Genomic DNA, 19,070 nt, shown 5'->3' with positions numbered 1-19,070 from the left:
TGTTGTCAACTCGTTGGATGCGGCTGTCGTTTGCAACAGGGCGCACGTATACCCGGAATCACGCGCCCGATCTTGCCACATGTCGTCTGCTGTACAGTGAGTCCTCGCCCCCGTGTCCGCACACAAATAATTGCCCGCACAACCGCACGTCGTCGGCCGGGCGTCGGCCGGGCGGCGGATGCGTAGATGCGAACCTTGAACCTCGGTGTCCCGTTTCGAGTTTGGCGGCGCACGCTCATGTTTCGCTTCTCCCCCATCCTCTCCCTCGCATTGCAGCGGAACTCATAAGACGTCGGGAGAAGAGAAGCAGCAAGCGACGCGCAGCCTCTCCCGTGACGTCACCAGGCCCGCTGGGGCGCGACGCGGCGTTCCTTTCTCTCTGCTACCCTCCCTCTTCGCGGAACGATAAGCAGGGCCCACATATCCTGCGGTCGGCAGTGGGTCGAGCGTCCAGTCGAGCCCCGGTTCGCGGTACTCCAGTAGTGCCCGTCAAAGGCGACCGTGTGTGTTTCGCTCTCGTATCACCTCCTCCGAGAGACGAGATCTCCTTTACCGATTCCATAGCCGCCGGCGTCTCGGTATATACCGCTAAAGGAAAGCGAGATCACCTCCACCAGGCATGCTGTCGACACGCCACATCCTGCCGGCCGCGGCCGCCATCCTCGTCATCTTCGTCTGCTGGTCGCGAGCACAGGAAGCCGCAGAAACTCCGTTCAGGCCCTTCATCAACTGTAAGAGCCACACCGTTTGTTCATCTGTCCGCGAGAACTCGGTAGGCGCATCACGTATGTAGACAGGAGGATTATGATCCTTATGCAAGTCCCTGGACAGTATAAAAGTTTTACTCCTAACACCTCCTGTTTCGGGAATACGGACAGCAGAAAAAAAAATGTGTCGTCTGCTTATGCCTTCTGCGACAAGCAGACGGACAGCAGAAAAGTTTAATGTGTCGTCTGCTTATGCCTTCTGCGGTAAGCAGACGGACAGCAGAAAAAAATTGTGTAGTCTGGTTCGAACTCCTGCTGTGAGCAGACCGACGTGTGGTCTCGATAACTTCTCGCTGCAAGCAGACAGACAACTGAAGAGTTAACGGGCAGATAGTGTTATTTATATACCGTGCATGCGAGCAGACAGTTTAGAAAGAATGGGCCTTCTGCAGTGGTCCCAGCATTCTTGCAACGAACAAGATTCAAACCAGTTCGGCGTAAACTATCCAAACCTGACAGCTCTGGATTATCACGTACATACATCGCAGAACGTGAAATCGTTGTAGTGTATAGTAAACATTCTGGCTCGATCCAAGACTACCACTGTGATCGCCCGATCCAAAGGCCATGGGCCGCCTCAGCGTGGTCTAAACTTTTAGCCAAAAGGCCGGAAATTCTTCCGGGAAACGCCGCTCCAGTAATTCATTTAGTCCCGACAACGTAGCCAAAGGGAAAACCATGAGGACCGCGGTTCTTAGTAAAGTTCTTTAGCTCAATAAAGCTCATTTACGACAACCAGCATCGTCTGCAAGACCGAGTTTAACTTGTAGCTACCTCGGCGATGTAAGGTAGAAAAAGAAGCTCTCATAGCCTGGTATACCGTCGTGTCCTCTCTTTTCGATGAAATAGGTCAACGGCACAGAAATCCAGCATCCTGTACTTTTTTGTGCGTTTGTTTTCCATGCAGGCACTTTGAAGAAGGGTGACCCTGGTGAACACGCGTTGGCCCGCCTAGAAGGATGCGCAACAGAGGATGTGTGCCCGCTCTACAGGAACACATCGGCCAAGCTTGAGATGCAGTTCCGTACGTACACTTCGGTTATCGCTTTATCCAAATGTGTGCCTTGTCGTTTTACCCACGGATGTGCCCTTCAGAAGCAAACAAGATAAGACTAAAAGTGTGTAGTCAGCAGACTGTACCCGCGTATCGCGGGCTTCCCATCATCACCGCACTGGCAATTGGAACCGTGAACCTACGACGTAGACCTTACAGACACACTATGGCAAGCCGAGAACAGAGGAAGACATCCTGCTTGCGACGATGTTCGATTCTGAGTGACGGGACTATCTCGAGTCATCAGATTCAGAATTCTGGTATATTTAGTGGGTCTCATTATTAAACGGTCGTCGTCGATCGCTTTGTAAATGCCCTATAGGTGCACTTTGCAAATTTATAATAGCTGTTCTTATTGCGGATTTATAGTTGTAGACTACATGGTTATTTTTACATGTCAAACCTTTGTACGTCAAACCCGTGCGATCCTTAGATTTAATTCCAAGCGGATATGCTTTGCAAGCTCACTGGCTACAATTCGTTATTTTGCAATATGTGCCGTAAAGCATTTAACGAGTTAATTAGCGATTTTTTAATTATTCGAATATGCATTTCGATTTATAGTGAGAGCAATGTCCACCGCTTCGAGTAATCCAGCTCAAGGACTACGATTACGCTATATGTTACACAAAAGTTTAAAGAATTATGTGCGGTCTAAAAATAAGCAATCCGTATGACCCACTAGAATAGTTCATTATTCCTCGTTTCATTCCCTCCTTACTCACTTATCCCCCTCCTTTGAACACGCGTTTTCACTAAGCACACTGTACCGATCTTCGTAATCAGTAGCGCAGGGCGAACGCAGACACACACACGCAAAAAAGAAAACACAACACGCATACGACAAAACACACAACACATGCGTCAACACATACGTCAACACACATGATCATGTTCCAGCAACGATCAATACAAAGATCACGTAACAACACGCCCAAATTTCTACCATATTGTACATACCAATGCCTCCTAAACGCGTAATCGCATTGTGCGAAATGATTCCACGACGCTTCCTTCTGCGTGCCGTATGTAACGCAGGCGTGAACAACAACACCCGGGGCGTGTACCGGCGCATCTACGGCCTCTTCGAGAAGGTGATGGTGCCGTACGGCCGCGAGACCAGCATCTGCGACTCGACGGCGTCCATCGACGACGACGTCAAGTGCTCCCAGGGAGACCGGGGACTGCGAGAGGGACACACGTACCAGCACACGGGGGCATTCTTCGTCAAGCCGTTCTTCCCAAAGGTAAAGACGAGCTCGGCACTGTGGTGAAACCACGGGGTGGTCTCGATAGTCGAGAGTTTAACGGAAAAAGCCTCGGGCGAGTGAGAAACATGGTTTCAAAATGCAAAAAAAAAAAAAAAAGATGTAAGGGTTAACACTTGGGCGTTTCGGAGCCAGTACGGTTCACAGTGGACAGTAAAGGTAATGGCGCTTTGTCATCTTTAAGAGCTATCCCTACTGAAAAATCCCGTATGCCCCTTATGTCCTGTATCCTTTCCCAATGGGGATTGCTTTTACTGTCCAATGTGAACAAGGGATACGGGCACCGAAACGTCGAGCTTTAGTCCTTTTTTTTTTACGTTTTGGCGAGTGGTCGTTTTACGTCACCACAGGTGTCCGTCGCAAACAGTTATCCGACGGTAAACGAGAAATCAGGAAAGAAAATTTGTACGATAAGGGAAAGAGCAGTGCTCTGCGTTTTTGTTTGAGGGCCTAGCTGGCTGACCGAGTACAAAAAACACACTGAAGCGAATATTCGAAACACGATAAGACCTGCGTCTGCCGCAGAGAAAGTCCGGAGATAACTCGGCGCACTGTAATCGAATGCGAAGATATACTATAGCCAGCCAGAACCACAGGGAACGTTCACCTTCCATAAAGCGACGGGGTTCAAACCAGATGGAAGTGCTAGCTGGCTGGTCAGAGGTGGAGATAAGCAAGTAACGATTTGAGTATTGGTGAAAAAAAATAATAAAGCAGGGAAGAAAAAGATGGGAATGGGATCGGTCACAGGCAGGTAATCGTACGAGATTGAACAGAGATAAGCATAATGCTATAGATTGCAATCGATATCGGAACACACAGTTAGCTCACACAGGCTGGGTGACCATTTGTCACCTACTCCGATTCAAGGGGATGCCAGTATCAATGATCGTAGCCGTCATCGCAGTGCCCCCTAAGGGAGAGTAAGGTAACTAGAACGGACCTGCTGTGAAGAATAGTACGACACATCTGGCATATTGGTGGCCGCAAAACTAGGGGGGGGGGGGATACAAAAAATACGAAATGAACGTTACGCGTTAACTTTAATTCACCCTTTTGTATAAACATACCTAAAGATCAGACACAGCAAAAAGGTAAACGCAGCTAGCTCGGTGGCACCTTGCTGTACACTGTTTAGAAAGGAACACAGCTAATGTCCATACATATCCGTCGATCAATGCATTCATGGAAAAACGCTCTATACTCTAAAGAATGTTTACACCCTATGGTGTGTATCTTGTTCCCACAGTAATCGTTATCTGTCTGGCTTGTGTTTCCTTTCTTTAAAACTCTGCGCTCGCAACTTTCCTGTCAAGAGTGCTATATGTCACGCTACAGTGCTATGCTATATGTCGCGCATGCCGTTGGCGACCTGGAAATACCGGACCGGACACGTTAAAAAAAAAGGCACACAAGCTAAATGAATGTTATTCTTTGAGTACAAGATAAGCTACAAAGGGTGCAAACGTTTTTTTTAGAGTGTAATTACAATATGAGTGCCGGTAACTCTTTTTTGAGGGTGTAGCTGCTTGTACCCGTGCTTGACTCCGTTTCAAGAGTTTTAGTACTCCCCGATAAGGGTACGCTAAATTTGACTGAGGTACAACTCCAGTAAAAGTACACTCCGGGGAGTACACTTTGAAAATGGAGTCAAATACGTATAGCACTACAGTCAAACTCGAGTAAAAATACACTCCGGGTAGTACACTTTGAAAATGGAGTCAAATACGTATAGCACAAGTAGCTACACCCTCAAAAAAAGGAGTTACCAGCACTCATTTTGTACTGAGGGTTCGAGATCGGTTGTGCAGCAAAATCAGCAGACGAATGTGCTAACTAGTCAGCTATAAAGAGGACGTTTTACTTAAGGGGGCTCCTAAATACACGAGAACTGAGAAATCGTTTTGCTCCGCATCAACCATTCGAACATCCCTAATGCGTACACCAGAGAAGCTTTCGATTGGTGGTTCGGAAGCGAATGTATTGTGGCACAGAGCTAATCAGAAATGTGTAATGCAGCTGGGAGCACATCTAAATGGCAACATATGACTGCTCACGCATGATCCTGAATTACATGGCAGTTATGTGGTATTACTGGGAATATTCCCGATACGCTGATGCCAGATGCAGCCAAAAAGTATCCAAGTGACAGTGGAGCTTAATTCTTATACGGACAAGATTGCCCGGAGGCAGTCACTTTGGTGCCATATAGCCAAAGCTGCCAACCTTTATTCGAGGCTCAAGCATCCGCGCGCTTTGCGAATTCTGAGCGTCGTGCGTTCGTCAGTTGTTTCTTATGTTTATGTTCCATCTTCGCGCTGTTAGTTTAATACTGTCCAACCAACTAGCCCAAATGTGCACTTTTGCTTTGTCTTGGGAAACAAGCATCACTTGCTCCCGGCCACACGGTAAAATAATTTACACCCTCAAAAGTGAATAAGGGTGTAAATCTGCCTAACTCACACCCATACACTCCGTTTGGACCTAAGGGTGTGAGTTGTAGACCAATTTACACCCTTATTCACTTTTAAGGGTGCAAATTGCTTTACAGTGCAGGCTGACCGAATGGCACGCTTCTCATTGGCGTTATTTTCACGTCGTATAGTTGCGTCACGCGAACGCAAAAGTATATACTCGGCAGTAGTCGACAAAGAAACACGGCTCCAGGTGCTCTTGCGCCGGCATCCCAGCGGGATCTTGAGCCACAAGATCTCGTGTCTGTAAACGATTTACATCGGATATGCTGCCCGTATGTATCGGAGAATTGTATCGCGTATGGTCATCTCTTATGCGTGTTTGTTTCTTAGTTTTTTTTTTTAAGATTGCGCACGGGCTTGTGATACGCAGTGACGTAACCTGTGTACTGTAATCTGGACGTGCTCGACCCAATTAACTTTTTTTCTTCCTTTAACTGTCGCAGGTCAAGGTCGATGTCGCCGTGTACGTTTACGACAAAGAAGGCACGAACAAGTACCCCATCGCCTGCGTCATGATCCCCGTCCAGATTCTGTAAGTGCATGCGTTAATCAACGCCACTGTACGATGAAAGAGAGAATCTTCGCGGCCTTCTGACCCCGATGTTCTATGCGCCCGGGGAGACACAGTAAGCATCTGTGGCGTATCCAGGAAAAAAAAAAAAGGGGGGGGGGGGGGCGTTCGGTGTTTGAAGACTCCGCAATGTTTTGTTGAAAACTAGGAGCAGCAGGGTGAAAAGCACTAGTCACCACGGCGTCGTGGATTAACTATAGCATGTGCAAAGCTGGCGAATGGCCGAAGCGGTGGCACTACGGTTGATGCGTTACACTATAATTAATGTCCGCATACCTCACAAAACAGCTTCGCCGCATTGAACTTTTCGGCCGCGCTATCTTCATTGAAGAGCTGTCCATTACTACAGCCCTGTGTCCCACTCCTGATTGGCCGGCGCCAATCAGGAGTGGGACCACGCGAAATGCGCCTGTCCTTCTGCGTCAGAGCGTCGTCTGCTGCAGTATCGAACGGCGGTGTACAGTTAAGCCTCCACTGCACTCCAGTGTCACACGTATGATCATAAAACGGGCTTGTAGGTCAGCCCTCGTGGCCCCCTTTCCCGTATGTCACCAGAAGTTTTCAGCCGAAAGCATTCGTCTTTCTGAATCTCTATACGCATCGCGTGTCAGACGAGAACCGCCGGCCTTGAACACGACCGCTCCCCGCAGACGGACACCAAGAGATCAAGCGGCACAGACGCACACGTTGGGCAAACGCCTGTTTCTTTCCTGGCGTACCAAACAGCGATAGCGGATGAGCTCGCCCCACATCCACGAGTGCACAGACGCTCGTGTCGCGTTAGCAATTCGAGGAGCGAAAAGAAACAAAACAAAAAAGAACGAGAAAGAAACTTTTCGGAGAAATGCTCGGGGATCGCCCAGTAAGGTTTGCAGATATAGATAACCAGGGTATCGTGTTCGCCGTCTGCTTGCAGGGAGCGGAGACAAGAGCCACACATCTGCTTGTGGAGGTTGTTGGGAAGAGGGGGAGGGGGGTTAGGATGGGAGGTTCACGCTCACGCAGCCGTCTGGTTTTCGCCTGTTCCATGGGTGTGTCTCGATAAGGACTCACTGCACATGCCGCGGTCTCTGCAGCCGCCGTGTGCACGAGACGATCTTCTTTTGTCAACCATTGCAAAAAAAAAAAAGAAGTGTGTCCCAATGCGAGCAAGACACGCACAGTTCCATATTATCGCAAAGGGGTCGCTGTACCGTCGACGCAGTGCGTCTGTACTTGTGCGTAACTCACGGTAGCTTTCCGTGCTATGCTGTTCGGCTGTACAACTCCGAATTTGTGTAAATGCGTCAGCCAAATATATGCACTTATTTCCGCAACGTCACGGCGGCAGCGAAATACCGGCGTCTCCTGGGGACTACGTTTAGGAGCGCAGACGGCAGGTGCACTGCGGTTTCGTGGGCGGAGCTAAACTTAAACCAATGCATTTCTTAAACTCAACCCCCGTCACCATCTGACGGCACGGCCCCGCGCATGGTTTATTTATTTTCACTGATTACAAGAACAAGCCGAGTAAGCCTACTTCTCGACGTTCGCCAGTTCATGCATCCCCTGCAAAAGATGGCTGCCACTGGCGCTCCAGATTCTCATCTATAGACAGTTGACTGGAAACTACAGATGGCGTCTTTCAGCAGTGCAATCACGCGAATTTTAGTAGGCGCCCCTGCACCACGTCTTCGAGCGCGTCAAAGCATCGTCTGTTCAGTTCCCATGCATAGCATGGAAAGCCCTTTGAAGCATTCTCACCGGATTATGATAACTGTAAGCACTTGAGAGGCAAGAAAATCTTAGCGGAAGTTAAACTATATTACCAATTACGGTAATGTGGCAATGGAGTCGAGAGCCACAACAGGTGCCATATTCTGAAACGTTCCACTTCGGCGAAATTTTTTTTTTCGCTTTCAGGAGCGCGATGATTGGCTGTTTTAGCAAAATTGGATGAGCTGATTGGATGGTTGAGCCCGACGTCATTCAATTTTGCTCAACCAGCCAATCAGCGCGCGCCTGAAAGCGAAAAAAGAAATTTCGCCAAAGTGGAATGTTTCAGAATACGGCCCCAGGCGACAGTCAAACAGGAGCGCAATCGTGCGAATGTAGTACGTGTATTCCTCCGACACAAGGCATCGTCTGCTTAGTCCAACGCACAGCCACCCGATCTGTTAGTTCGTGTGACATTCAGACTGCGATGACGACAAGCACTTGGTATAAGTGTAAAGTTTAGCGGGAGAGTTAAACTCCAAGCTACAGCTGTTGTCAGTCAGCCAATGTATCACGCGAATGTAGTCCGTGTTACTGCGCCGTGTGTTCCTCCGCCTCAAAGCGCCATGTGCTCAGTTTATTGCTTCCATTTTAGCGCCACATTGTTCTGCCGCAAAGCATAGACCACGAACGGAAATTGCACTTGTGACTCCATGCAGTCCCGTATGTCGTCGTCACATCGGCGTGCGTATCCTGTCTTCTGTCCTAACACTGCATGCTCGACCTCTGAAATCATATTACGTCGTTGCGCGTGTCTATCGCATTCATGGAAAATTCTTCTGAAAGCAAACTTGCCGTTAGAAGAAAAAAAAATGCAAAGCTTGCTTTTCGAGGGGACGAAAATGTCCTCCTCTTCCAGCGTTCTGCTAAATCCAAAATTTGATGGTAAACCGTCTGGCCGGAAGACTTTGAAGGAAGCAGATGTACGCACCGACCAAAAGCTTGGAGGGGGGAAGAAAACGTTGTCTCTTTGATTATCGCTCGTCCAGCTCCAGCCAATCAAATCTGAAGTGAAGGCGCGAAAACGACGACGGACGGAGAGAGAGCACACACACACACAGGGCGCCTGTGTGTGTGTTGGATAGTTGGGCGTGTTGGTTAAGCATGATCTGAAGTGAAGGCGCCTTCACTTCAGTGAAGGCGTCGTTTTCGCGCCTTCACTTCAGATCATGCTTAACCAACACGCCCAACTATCCATCCTAACAGCCAATCAGGGGCGGCCGAAATTGGACACTAGTGGACTCTCACAAATTAACCCCCCCCCCCCCCCCCCATCCTCTAGATTTCCTCTTTTTTCCCTTTTTCTGCTAAAGCTAGTTGGACACGGAGCGTTTGACCTACAATGGACCTATGGTGCTATTCTAGCCAGTCAGTCATTGCGCCGCGTTTGCGTTTCTGGCCAATAAGAGAGGGCGTAGCGGCCCTGTCAGCCAATCAGAGCTGGTAAGATGGCTAATTTGTCGGCTGCTGCTGTCTTGTCTTTATTTCCCCGTCTGATGGCGATGCTCATTTTCTCTGCATTCAGGGACAAGGAGTCGTGAGCAGGTCGTCGCCCTCGACCACCTGGTGCAGTTGCCGAAGACTCCTGGAGCGGAGCCCTGTTACGCCAAAAATAAATAATTTAACAAACCCAGCACGAGTCCCCCTGCCAGTGCTTCTCACGCCGGAACCGGCGCGCGTCATTCGCTCAGAGCTGCTGTACGATATAACGTAGACGTAACTGAAGAAGCTATATAAGCCAGTCTGCAGCTGATTAAAGTGCTCTTTCAAAACTGAATTTCCTTTAATTTCACTGTTATTAGAGGGAGAAAAATTGTCAAAAGTTTCGTTTATGGATTTCGCGCAGGAACATCAGCTCCGGTACCTCAGTGTGACGTCATTTTTTCCATATTTCAGCCGTCAGGTATCAGTAATGGTTCCCGAAACTCGTTACGTTCATTCTTTGGCTATTTTGGGATATAATGTGGTCTACGTACCTCTACCGATAAACAATTAACTAGGCCCTAGCATGCTAAGTCAGGATCTGTGACGTCACGGTGAGCTGGTGCGGGAATTTCAAGGTTACGTCGCTATCCGCATTTCATTTCTGCGTCTTTTGTAGCTTATCAAGCCTCATGTGAAGACGGCAAGGGTGGCCCTTTTTTTGGCATTGCAGAACTGCAATTTTGGCAATACAGCTTAAATTTATCTCCGGGAACACAAGAAGCAATAGAAACTGAAAAATCATTTTCCTCGGCAGCTACTACATCCCATTCGATGAGGTTTGTTGCATTTAAAAGAAACGGCTAAAAATCTAGACTATACGAGAGCATTCTTCATTGAGGTCGTCGTTTATTTTTCGAAAAATTATTGAAAAGAATTGCCGTAAATTACGTAATAAAAATGGTAATTAGCGTAATTATGTTGATTACTCAATCAAGCATTTAGATTTTTCGTAGATTGGTCACCTCATCAAGTAATTTAGATTAAGGGTTAGAATTCTGCTATCTGCCACAGGCAACTTATAAAAATTTGATGCAGCTGAAAAAGCACCCTATATAACCATTTGAAAGTGAAAAGCACGTATAGCATACCCGGTTAACTCGTGCAGCCTAGGCGACTATTTGTAATTACCCTGGTTCAAATGCAATGCCCAACATCATCATTACACCTGCGCTCATCCAGCAACCCGCCCAATCTGCTTGCGTATACCAACACGCTAAAACTCTCCAATATGGCGTTGTCACCAAACTACCATTTTTGTTTCCTGACTTACCATGCCCCTCTCAAAGCCATTCTTGCTTTAAAGAACCATAACCTACTAAAAAAAAAAAAACCTAACATTCCTTTCCAGTGCCCCCTTTACATTTTATTCTTCTTGGCCTGAGCATTCAAAAGTTCAAGCCACAGATCGATCAGTCTAGTGTTTGCACAGTGAAACCTAAGGATGTGCCAGGCCGTATGCTTCGGACAATATTCTTTTTCGCGCATCCTGCGATATAGCAAGTTTTGTCCCTGTGTGTAGTTTTTCATGTATGATAAACTCAAGTGGAAGACACTGTCCACCCTTTGTGCTAGGATAAGCTACCACTGTAGCTTCGAGCTGCAGAACAAGGCGACAGTGCACAGAAATTAGCTCATCCGCCAGCATTGTATTGCTAACCTTCAAAAACAGGACCCGGAACGTTGGCAAGAGTGAGTACCGCTCGTTAAGCAATGACAAAGGGAGTAGCGCCACTTTCCACCATATTAAATTTTGCGCACAGTATCTAAACACATCGACCCCAACTGGCAACCCCGTAAACTTACGCCCACTCTATCGCCGTGTCAAGAATACGTGAAAGGGCGCACACTTGAATATATGCGCACTATATAAGCACAATAAATGACGCACTACACCGATAGCACACGAATGGTCGAAGCTGAATGTTTCGTGATGGTCCACAAGAGTAAGCAAGTTACTAGCGGTAATAGATCTTTACTACAAAGTATTACAATGTACAAATCAGCTACGTTTCAAGCCTTATGTGCAGCAAGAACAAGCTATTGGAACTGAGCACACCCATGAGCATTTAGGCAGGGAATAATCAGATAGTGACCGCACCGAGGAACTTTACCAAGTCAGAAATGTGACAAGCCGCTGCTTCAAAATATTTGCCAAATAAAAAATGAAGAGCAAAGCACACTAATCCTGATTCAATTCATGAGTGCAAAGTTTGGATAGCTTGGAATACATATTTAGTGCTACTTTGACAACCAGCACCATATGCGCTGCTCGTAGCATTTCAACATAGCTTAACCAACTCAGAAAACGCTTTTGCATGTTCTCTGAAGCTGCGGCCAAAGCTTGCAGTCATCCACCTAGTCACCGTATACGATATCTCCCGAAACAGGTTTGCTAAACTGCATCGGGCGTCATAAACATCCATTCTAAACACGGAGGCAGTTGAGGCAAGCAATGGTCGGGTCACCATGTGATCAAACATGGCAGCGTCTACGGAACCGCCGCGAAAAAGGTCAACACGAGCGCGCGAAGCCACAGCTAAGCGTCAAAAAAGAGCCGAAGCCGAACTGAAAGCAGCAACACGATGCGAGACGGAACATTACCAAGCCTGCAGCAGGCTTTCCCCTTCACGTGTTACAGTGTAACATGCTGCCAAACTTTTTGCACGATTAATCCGTAATTTTCGTTTTCGAATGAACAATTAGATTACGGAAAAACAAAAATTACGGATTACTGGCTAAAAATAGAGCTTTAAAACTTTGAAAAAGCATTTTTGGTACGAGTAATCCATAATTGTCGTTTGATGCTATACTGGCTTCACAATGGAAGTCAGCTAGAAGTTTATACGGTTGCAACGATAAAACCTGACAATGTGGTGCTGCAATACAGCTTGCAAGCGAGGTCGTGAGCCAGCAAACAGACCTCTAGCCCCTTTCGAAGGCATAAGAACTCCTTTATAGATCACTTATGTGGCTGTTTAGGCGTGCTGGTCAGATATGACTAAACTTTAAGTGCACAACCAGACTCCTCCTTTCAGCATCCTCGTGTGGTTGTGTGCTTAATGTTTTTAGTCCCTTATAGATGTTCGCTGTCTGATGGAGTTGTCAGATTAGCATACATCTGCATTCTGCCTCAATCAGAACACAGCATGCGGGAGTCGAGCCCGTTATCTAACACAATAGCCACCAGCAAAAGTCAGCTTACACGTATTATCACACAACACCTTTTTACATTTATTGTACATCTCAAAACTTGCACAACACGTGCACGTTCAGGGTGACACACAGGAAAATGCCGCTCTCCTTGACGAGATGATGGTTTGAAAACGGGGCAATGGCGGCAGCGCCATAAATGACGAAATGCGACAATCTTCCAAGATGAGAATGCAAACAGCTGGTAAATGGCAAAACAGTCGATGGAGAGATGCTCACTCACAACACAGCTTTGGAAATTATACAAAAAGTGGGGGTGGGCCGACGAGACTTAAAAAAAAAAAGTATTCTGGGCAACAGTAACGGCCACTTTTTTTAGGAGCAGCACCGGCAGCTGGCTTCGCTGCGGTTGGATAAGATGGCCGAGGAAACGCCCACCGCTCAGGACTGGCTCTTCGATGCTTGTCGCCGCAAGAGAATGTAGATCTTCTCTTTGATCCATGCTTTGTTGTATGGTGCGTATGTGTTTGTTGACTTCTGGTATCTGCCGAGATGAAAGGGGAAAGCAAGCAACGCAAGAGTTACAACTGCTTCTAATAAATAGCAATTTCGCGCAGTCAATGGCGACTTAAATGAGCAAAAAGTTCGCGAAATTCACAAATACCGAGTACACCAAGCATTACGGTGTACTCTGCTACACTACACCCCATTCCGTACTCAGCTGGCAACGCTGCTGAAGCTACTGATAGTGTGGCTGTAGCACTTCAAGGGTTTCATCGCAAACTGGCTTTGTATCTGCGACATCTCATTCTGAGTGACTTGTTTTAGCAGCGGATGGACCTAATGTGTTAAATCACATATTTGTGCACATTTCTTGCTTCACGTTATGCGACGCACTTAGTTCTGGTTGCAAATGCAGCCGGTGCACTGTGGGGGCTGTGCAAGGAGTGCAGTTGTACCAACTTGTCGTTCCGCTAATGAACGTTGCGTAGGCAACGTTCATTGGGCGGTTCCGGACACTTCGGGATGGCAAATCGAAGAGGCCCAGCATCACAGTTACTAGAAGAGATGGCGCGTTTGCACCAATGCTAGCACCACCTCATGGAGTGGATAACTTGCTTCCTTCTCATTGGTTTGGGGGCAGCACTGTGCACAAACCGACCACTGACTCTTTGCTGCACTCCACAGGACCAACCCTAGGAAGGGTTCCCATTCAGCTTCGGAGAATGGCACCACCATGGACCAACATAACCTTGGATGTACTTCCATTTGCGGAACTGCACTCACCAACAACTTCGTCCTCAGTGTCCGGCGTTGGTAAACATTATACACTTGGTATCCTTGCGTGGCAAGCTGAACTTCAATTCCTCAGCGTGTCTCGATTGAGGAACGATTTCTTGTACGTACTTTGACTAGCTGACATTCTTTATTGACACTTTTCGTGGAGCAGCTTGTTTTAGAGAAACGAGATGGCGCTCACGGCGGCACGCCATACCTCTCCTCAGCGACCGCGCACAAATACGAAACCGTTACCGCTTCTATCTTGCTCCTCTGCGATCAGCTATCGGAAATGCAACTCGAGTTTTCGCTAACACACTGTGCTCCAATCATGCTAGATTGAATCATGTGGATTGAAGACGTGTGCAGTAGTTGGCTGCAAAAATAGTGACGGGCATGTTAAGGAATAGAATGAATCTGTGTGGCCAAGTTCGCGGACCGCTGCTGCAACAGTCCGAACGTGTTACTGGCACTTCGTGATGTACGGCTTTCCTCGAGAATACATAAATTTGCTTATCCACCAGCCTTGTATCGCTAACCTTCAAAGAAAGGGCTTCATCCCCAGAACGTCGGCAGAACGTCGGCAAGAGTGAGTACCACCGCTTCCTGTCATAGTAAGTTTTGCGCACGTTATCTATACACATCTTTCCCAAATGGCAGGAAAACTTACACCCACTCTATCGCTGATGTATCAAGAATAAGTGAATGGGCGCACACTTGAATACATCTGCACTGTATACGCACAATAAATGACGGACTACACCTATGGCGCACGAATGGTCGAAGCTGAATGTTCCGTGACAGTCCACAAGAGTAAGCGAGTTACTAGCTGTAATATATATTTGCGACAAGGTACCCAACGTACAAAACAGCTACGTTTCAAGCCTTGTATGCAGAAAGAACAAACCTATGGGAACTGAGCACACCCGCGAGTGATTAGGCAGAAAATAATCAGATAGTGACCACACCGAGGAACTTTACAGAGTCAGAAATGTGACAAACCGCTGCTTCAAAATATTTGCCAAATAAAGAATGAAGAGCAAAACACACTAATCCTGACTGAAATCATAATCGGAAAGCTTGGATAGCTTGGAATACATATTTAGCCCCGCTTTTAGAACAAGCACCATATACGCTGCTTGCGCCATTTGGACATAGCTTAATCAGCTCCGTAATCGCTTTTGCGTGTTCTCTGAAGCTGTGACCAAAGCTTCATGTCGTCCACCTAGTCACCGTCTATGATATCTCCAAAAACAGAGGTTTGCTAAGCCGCGCCAGCGTCATACACTTCCATTGTAAACAAGGAGGCAACGGAGGCAGTTGAGGCAAGCAATGGAAGCGTCACCACGTGATCAAACATGGCAGCGCCCAGAGGATTGCCGTGAAAAGGGTCAATGGAAAGAGCAAGAAATACTCTCTCTGTGGCACGAAAGTCAGACTCCTGAATGTCAAATAAGCTTGCTTTTATGTGCAGCTTCCTGCAAAAGGAGCAGCAGAGTACCTCAGGTGTTGCATTTTCTTTTTTTTCACCAGAGACTGCAGTGCCTGATCTGGCACCACCAAGGCGAACCTCAAGACCGTCGCAACAAGATTAATCAAAATATGTGACGGCGGCTAGTGAAATAATGGAAGTAAAATGAAGCAAGTGGAACACTGGACAGCCAGAAGCAAATTTGCCTGCACCTTGGTCTGAACAGTACAAATAAATGCCTACTTGCGGGAAACGAGATGCAAGCAGCGGGATGGACTTGCCTTTCGTAATATTTACTCACAAACGCACACACTTGTTCAATGTGAAAAAGCAGGCACAGAAGCGCTAACGGTACCCTGCATTAAAAGAGCTTTCGCTTTGAATGCGACACTTCATGTGACAACTCGCAGGTGGTTGCGTTGCTTGCTGGTGCAAACGTCGATAGTCCCAGGCTGCTCCTTATTATCTAGTTGTAGTCAGTCAGGCAACCTCTGTTAATCGCCAGTGTGAATGCATTTTAACACACAAAGCAAATGTTTTAATTTAATGATCATTTTAGTGCTCGTGTTAACACCATTTAATAAAAAATAAGGAATAAGTACACAACTATATGGCTGCATCTAGTTGCTAGATGTTGGTAAATACCACACAATGTGTTGCTGCTGCCATCTGCCCTAACTTTTCTTGTCACCAGGTTTAGGTCAGCCTGGCTCCCTGTTACCACCACCACCTGCATTTGTGCCCCAAGTACAGGTCTCCTCTTCTCATTATGTAGCCAAGCCACATATGTCTGTCGCCTTTAATCTCTAAAGTAGTCATCACTACAGCATCCTCCTTAGGCACAAAAACACCTGTCCCGAACTTGGTTGCTCAACTAAGGCACCTACGCTAAGCTTATACAAATCTGAGGGTTAAATAAAATTACCCATGCTGCCGTACCTAAACTGGAGTACATGAAAATGCCATCATTGGGCATGTACAATGACTCTCATTCTTATTCCGACAAACTCAAAAAATCTTGCGCTTGCTTTGTGGTCACTCAAATTTCGCAACAAGATTAATGCGTAACAATTTTAACACATTTAATGCAACACTTAGCAGCAGTGACTATTTGATTTGTCCTGACTTATAGCTGCTAACAGGTGGCAAAATGAGCTGATGCTTCTAGAGCAGCTTACTTCTTCGATGGTGACGAGTGCACATGACAGTGGTATTTAATTTCTTGTTATCAAAAGAACCAGTGAAACGAAAATGCCACACATTTCACTCAACAATATGGAGCTAAAATTTTATCTTGCTGCAAAACTTGAGAAAGACCAAAGCGGTAGTAAGTGAGAAATCTTTGAAAATTCTTAGTAAAACCCTTAAAAATATGTGACTTGAGGCTGCACGATGGGAAATTGCTGCAGCATCTCACTCAGAGCCAAGGTGAAAAACACGTACCAGATTGATATATCTTTTTTTTTTTTTTCTTTCATGGGTGGAACAGGCATACTCACACGAGGCAACTCAGGTCCACCAGTTGGTCCACAAAGTCAAACAGCTGGCTGATGTCATAGGTGATGGAGGGTGTGTTGGGGTTCTGCCGCTTCAGGTGTTCCTCGTAGATGTGACACACGCCCTCCATGCACTCGTTCACCGACTCATAGTCCGAGTACGTGCGGGTCTCCGGCTTCCCGGGCTGGACTAGCAGGATTGTGTGGGACTGGACACAACGGGACACACGGCAAGCAATTCAGGCCCCCGACACAGTAGGCTACAGCACCATTTCAGAGGCCACATTTCCCAATGAACCATTCTATTTTCAACTCTTTTTGCGCTTTGTTACTGGCTTGTATGCCACTGTCAATCTCTAGGAACAGCCACTTGGTTTGCAAAGCATGACAGCGTCCAAACTGTGTCCAAGCCAATGACTAGAAAGGCAAAAAGAACAGAAAAGAAAATGGATCACTAGAAAAATACAGACCCCGTACTTCAGCACAGATTTTCCATGTCCTACGAGGGGCGCTGAGCTCGAAAGCTCTAATTTTGACAATCGGTGCTTTAAGGTGCGCTGAAATCTCGGGTCAACGGGCAATTTCGCAAACACCCCACTTGCCCAAATGCCGTTTCGTCACTGGCCAAAACACAGACTCTGCATTTGGCAACGGCACTGCGCAGATGCTGAGTCGCCCCATTTGGTTGTCTGACGCTGCACTGATGCCTTCTCCGGTTGCAGACTTTCCGGACGACAGAATGACGATATCCAGGTGCAAGGATGACTTAAAAGTCTCTTGATATGATCAGTCACTGCCACCCACTTCGTCGTAGGAGCACTGCCACCCATTTCGCCATATCCCCAAATCAGAACTTTTGAGACCACGCTGAGGCACGTGTAAGATGCACACAACAGTGCTCAGACAAATAGTAAAAATAAACTTAATCACTCACTACGCGAAGTGAGCCAAAATGACAATTTCATCATTCAATTATTGCCGAGTCAAATGAGAGCATCAGGATTACTATACCTGCAACTGAGCTATTTAGGGTTACTGCTTCTACCAAAGTGTGGCTGATGTTAACAGCACTGTTAACTACATGCAATAAGTTACATTCAAAGAGGAAAGCTTTTTTGAGAAAAAGAGGAGGTCGCTATCAGTTGGACGTACAGATGAACCAAGGCACAGTTTGGGCTTTTGGTAGGCTAAATTATAAATCTCCCTAGCGAGGCTTGCGCGTATTCATAGCAACCACATTAGTTATCGTCGAAATAACCTTTAACCATTGTTCCTTCAACCGGTTTGGGCGGTCAAACCGTTTATACACAGTCTCAACGCGAGGGACTGCAGATACGTCTGTTCTCAAGACGCTTGCTCACCGGCACAGACGCACAAACTACTTCCTCACAAATGGGGACAATTCAAAACGAACGCGGTTGTTTTTCGTTGCCGGGCCACTCAAAGTAGAACAAAGAACACCGGAGCACAGATCGCACTAATGGCAATTAGCACAAACTACAACCCGACCTTAAAATTTTGGAAGGGTCGCAACGCCGGTGCGAGTGCTTTCGCTTCCTCAAGAACTTATCGTTCACGTTTAACCAGCGCGAACAGCAGCCCGGTAGCTTTTTGAGTGACGGTAAGGTTACTCAAAACTGTCGCCAATGCAAAGTGAACTGTACAATTAAACATTCGCTTGCTGCTACAAAACCTCACGGTAAAACTTCGTATCGCAGACGCCGGTTTATCCCGTACTCTCTCCCCCAGGACATTATGCACTCCCACACCCACAGGGTTTGCTTTTAAAGGATAGAAGACAGGACGTTTGAACGAGGCACGTGTCAGGGATGAAGCTACCACTAATCATACACTCGGCAATATTAAAGGTTAATAACGAAAGCGTCGAGCGTCTTAGGCTTAGTACCTCAATTGAAACTCGTCTCCAAGCAGCAACGCAGTTTCACTCAGATGAGTCGGGTAGATCTTACGACAGTATTACTGAGCAACGGGACCATTCCTTTACACTTACCATGATTGCCAGGCCGTTGGCAACACGACGAGCCTGGCGATTATGAGGTTTGACCGAAACAAAACCGATTAATAAAAAAACACGAGTCGCAGACAACACTCCAATCTCCAAGCAAGAAAACGATTACTCTCGAACGCAGCGCACGCAGCACGCGGCTATGCTTCCTGGGTTGCTGACATTAGATACGTATTTCGTCTGTTTTCGCGGGCAACACTTTAGCATAGCAGACGACGCGACGAAACAGGCAACCGAAGAGTTGCGCCGCTATTTATTGGAGAAATTAAGCT

The 19,070-nt window shown here is 47.0% G+C and overlaps 2 protein-coding genes across 2 annotated transcripts; one reads left to right on the top strand and one right to left on the bottom strand.

The window, feature by feature from the left end:
* The first annotated feature begins 418 nt into the window (after positions 1–418).
* LOC119457843 (uncharacterized) lies at positions 419–9,526 on the top strand. Its single transcript, XM_037719599.2, has 5 exons — positions 419–731; positions 1,675–1,791; positions 2,860–3,068; positions 6,010–6,098; positions 9,418–9,526. The coding sequence occupies exons 1-5, from the start codon at positions 620–622 to the stop codon at positions 9,431–9,433; spliced, it is 543 nt and encodes a 180-aa protein (XP_037575527.1). The 5' UTR covers positions 419–619; the 3' UTR covers positions 9,434–9,526.
* A 3,056-nt stretch (positions 9,527–12,582) lies between these two features.
* LOC119457842 (enhancer of rudimentary homolog) lies at positions 12,583–18,936 on the bottom strand. Its single transcript, XM_037719598.2, has 3 exons — positions 18,784–18,936; positions 16,776–16,981; positions 12,583–13,071 (listed from the first exon to the last, which is right to left on the bottom strand). The coding sequence occupies exons 1-3, from the start codon at positions 18,784–18,786 to the stop codon at positions 12,969–12,971; spliced, it is 312 nt and encodes a 103-aa protein (XP_037575526.1). The 5' UTR covers positions 18,787–18,936; the 3' UTR covers positions 12,583–12,968.
* Between the last annotated feature and the right edge of the window lie 134 nt (positions 18,937–19,070).

This window comes from Dermacentor silvarum, chromosome 7 (genome assembly GCF_013339745.2).
Source record: "Dermacentor silvarum isolate Dsil-2018 chromosome 7, BIME_Dsil_1.4, whole genome shotgun sequence".
Taxonomy (NCBI): Eukaryota; Metazoa; Arthropoda; class Arachnida; order Ixodida; family Ixodidae; genus Dermacentor; species Dermacentor silvarum.
The sequence above is the reverse complement of the archived record's forward strand: the minus strand, read 5'-3'. Positions and strand labels throughout refer to the sequence as shown.